This window comes from Cupressus sempervirens, chromosome 8 (genome assembly GCF_028749045.1).
Source record: "Cupressus sempervirens isolate cs-2001-9-10 chromosome 8, ASM2874904v1, whole genome shotgun sequence".
Lineage (NCBI taxonomy): Eukaryota > Viridiplantae > Streptophyta > Pinopsida > Cupressales > Cupressaceae > Cupressus > Cupressus sempervirens.
In genome coordinates, this window is record NC_143125.1 from 657,376,877 (window position 1) to 657,378,958 (window position 2,082).

Below are 2,082 nucleotides of genomic sequence, written 5' to 3' on the forward strand. Positions count from 1 at the left end.
TAAATCTAAAATTGAATAATCATTCTAGGAAAATTTCCATTAGAATGAAGTTCTTGATTGTTCATCAAGAGAACATGCATTTGTATTGAGGAAAATAATAATAGGCCGCGACTATCCTCCTTACAAACTGTATAGTTGAACAAGTTTCAAAAAATTGAAAACATCGTGGATTTTCCAAAAAATTCAACATTTGATCTTCATGATCTGCATAGTTTGTAGCCGAAAATGACAATAAATTTGAGAAAAAATTACTATAAATTTGTGAATCTGGAAAGGAAAAGTTTGGCTTTATTTTTTCTTTAATAAATTTTTTCTGGAGATTAACCTATTGCATAATAATATAATATACTGAATACAATTTAAAGTACATACATTTAAAAATTGAATAATGATGAAAGCAGTTTGAAAATAGAGCTCTGTTTATGTTGAGTATTTTGCAGACTTTCATTTAGTTTTACAAATCGTGTACATACAGATGGAATATTCGTGAGCAGCATATCCTCATCTCTCAACATATATAACAAAAAGATGCGAGAAAATAAACATTAGACTTTAAGAGTTTTGATTAGACTTAATACGAAATATAACAAAAAAATCAAACAACTAAACATTATCTTATAAGAGTTTAACTATGTAATTGATAAGAAATGAATAATTAGGGACTGATGCTCAATCCTTGCTATGAAGGATTGGACTAAGATGCCATGAAGCACCAAAGAGTGTTTCCTTCGACTTCTGAAGCTGCTTTGAGGTGAATCTACCCTTCTCTTTAAGTTGTTGAAAGGCATCCCCAAAAACTCCTTTCGTATATCAAAAATGTTTAGTTTGTACACCATAGAAAATGGGAATAATCTGAGCACAAGTTTCGGATTTCATTACTGCCAGCTCTCGCAAGCACCACTTTGATTCTGCATAGTTCATTGAGAATATGGCTATATGAACCTTTCCTCTTTTCATTAGTGTTTCTAGTACACCGAGCACATTATATCCCCATATAATGTGAAACTCTGAAATGTACTTTCTTCCACTTGCGAAGCTGTTTTGAGTTGTATTTGCCTTCTCTTTTGTATCGCTCAAATGCGTCAAAATAGTCTCCTTTCAAATATCGAACATCTTTAGGCTTAACTTGGTAGAAGATGGGAACAATTCTACCGATTTTCCTTCTTCTGTGTATGAATGCCAACTCTTCCAAATAGCGGTTGGATTGAGCATGCTCCTTTGAAAATATGACAAAATGCAGGGAAGCACAATCGATTGCTTTTTTTACTTGTTGATCCACCAATTGACGCTCTTCTGAATTCAACAAAACCTTCACTTGCATGGCTGCATATTTAAGCTTTTCAGAGATCATGAGTCTAGCCAGCAGATGTTTGGCGTGACTAATAAATACATCGGATGGTGCAGATTCTACAACATGCAGAAAACTATTGCTAGTGTTGGAAGATGATGCCATGAAATTGGATTCGACGGTACAAAACAACAAAGGGAAAAAGATGGAAATCTAAAAGAAGAAAGGAATTCTTGTTATTCATCAAGCGAAGAGAAATCCAAAACATATAAAAAGCTTAGAGGTGCAGGTGGCGCAACAGAGAAATGTGAAGGAAGCCAGGCGGAACTAACAGAGAAGCGTGAAGGGATACAATGTAATTAAATAAGAATAATAAAAGTGGCTCATTGCAGAAAAAGGAGAAAGCAAGTTAGCACACAGGAATTTCCAATCAATCTTTTTGAAATTGTCTCTTTTCATTTCACTTTTCGTGAAGCGAAGAAATGATAGTGATCCAAGACAAAGAGTGGCTGAAAACATTCATTGCCGACCAGTCTTTGCAGAAGTAATTGCGCAGAAGACCTGCAGAAGTATCATCTGCTAAGCACTTCTAAATTCATAGACTTCCAGCCGATAATCTAGAATTGCTGACCATCTAGAACTCTGCGCCAAATCCACTTTCTTCATATATATATTATCGTCTAGAAAGGGCTTTTAATTCGAAGACTTCTAGGTGTAGAATTGTAGACCATCTAGAACTCTTTATATATATAATTCATTTTTTTGAGTGGTTGTATTGTTTCATAAATTCGACT

At 34.2% G+C, this 2,082-nt stretch overlaps 1 protein-coding gene across 1 annotated transcript; it reads right to left on the reverse strand.

Annotated features, from left to right (window-relative positions):
• Positions 1–982: 982 nt before the first annotated feature.
• LOC149544156 (protein PHLOEM PROTEIN 2-LIKE A6-like) lies at positions 983–1,453 on the reverse strand. The gene has a single exon (XM_089795913.1). It carries the CDS (start codon positions 1,451–1,453, stop codon positions 983–985), a length of 471 nt encoding a protein of 156 aa, XP_089652039.1.
• Positions 1,454–2,082: the final 629 nt, after the last annotated feature.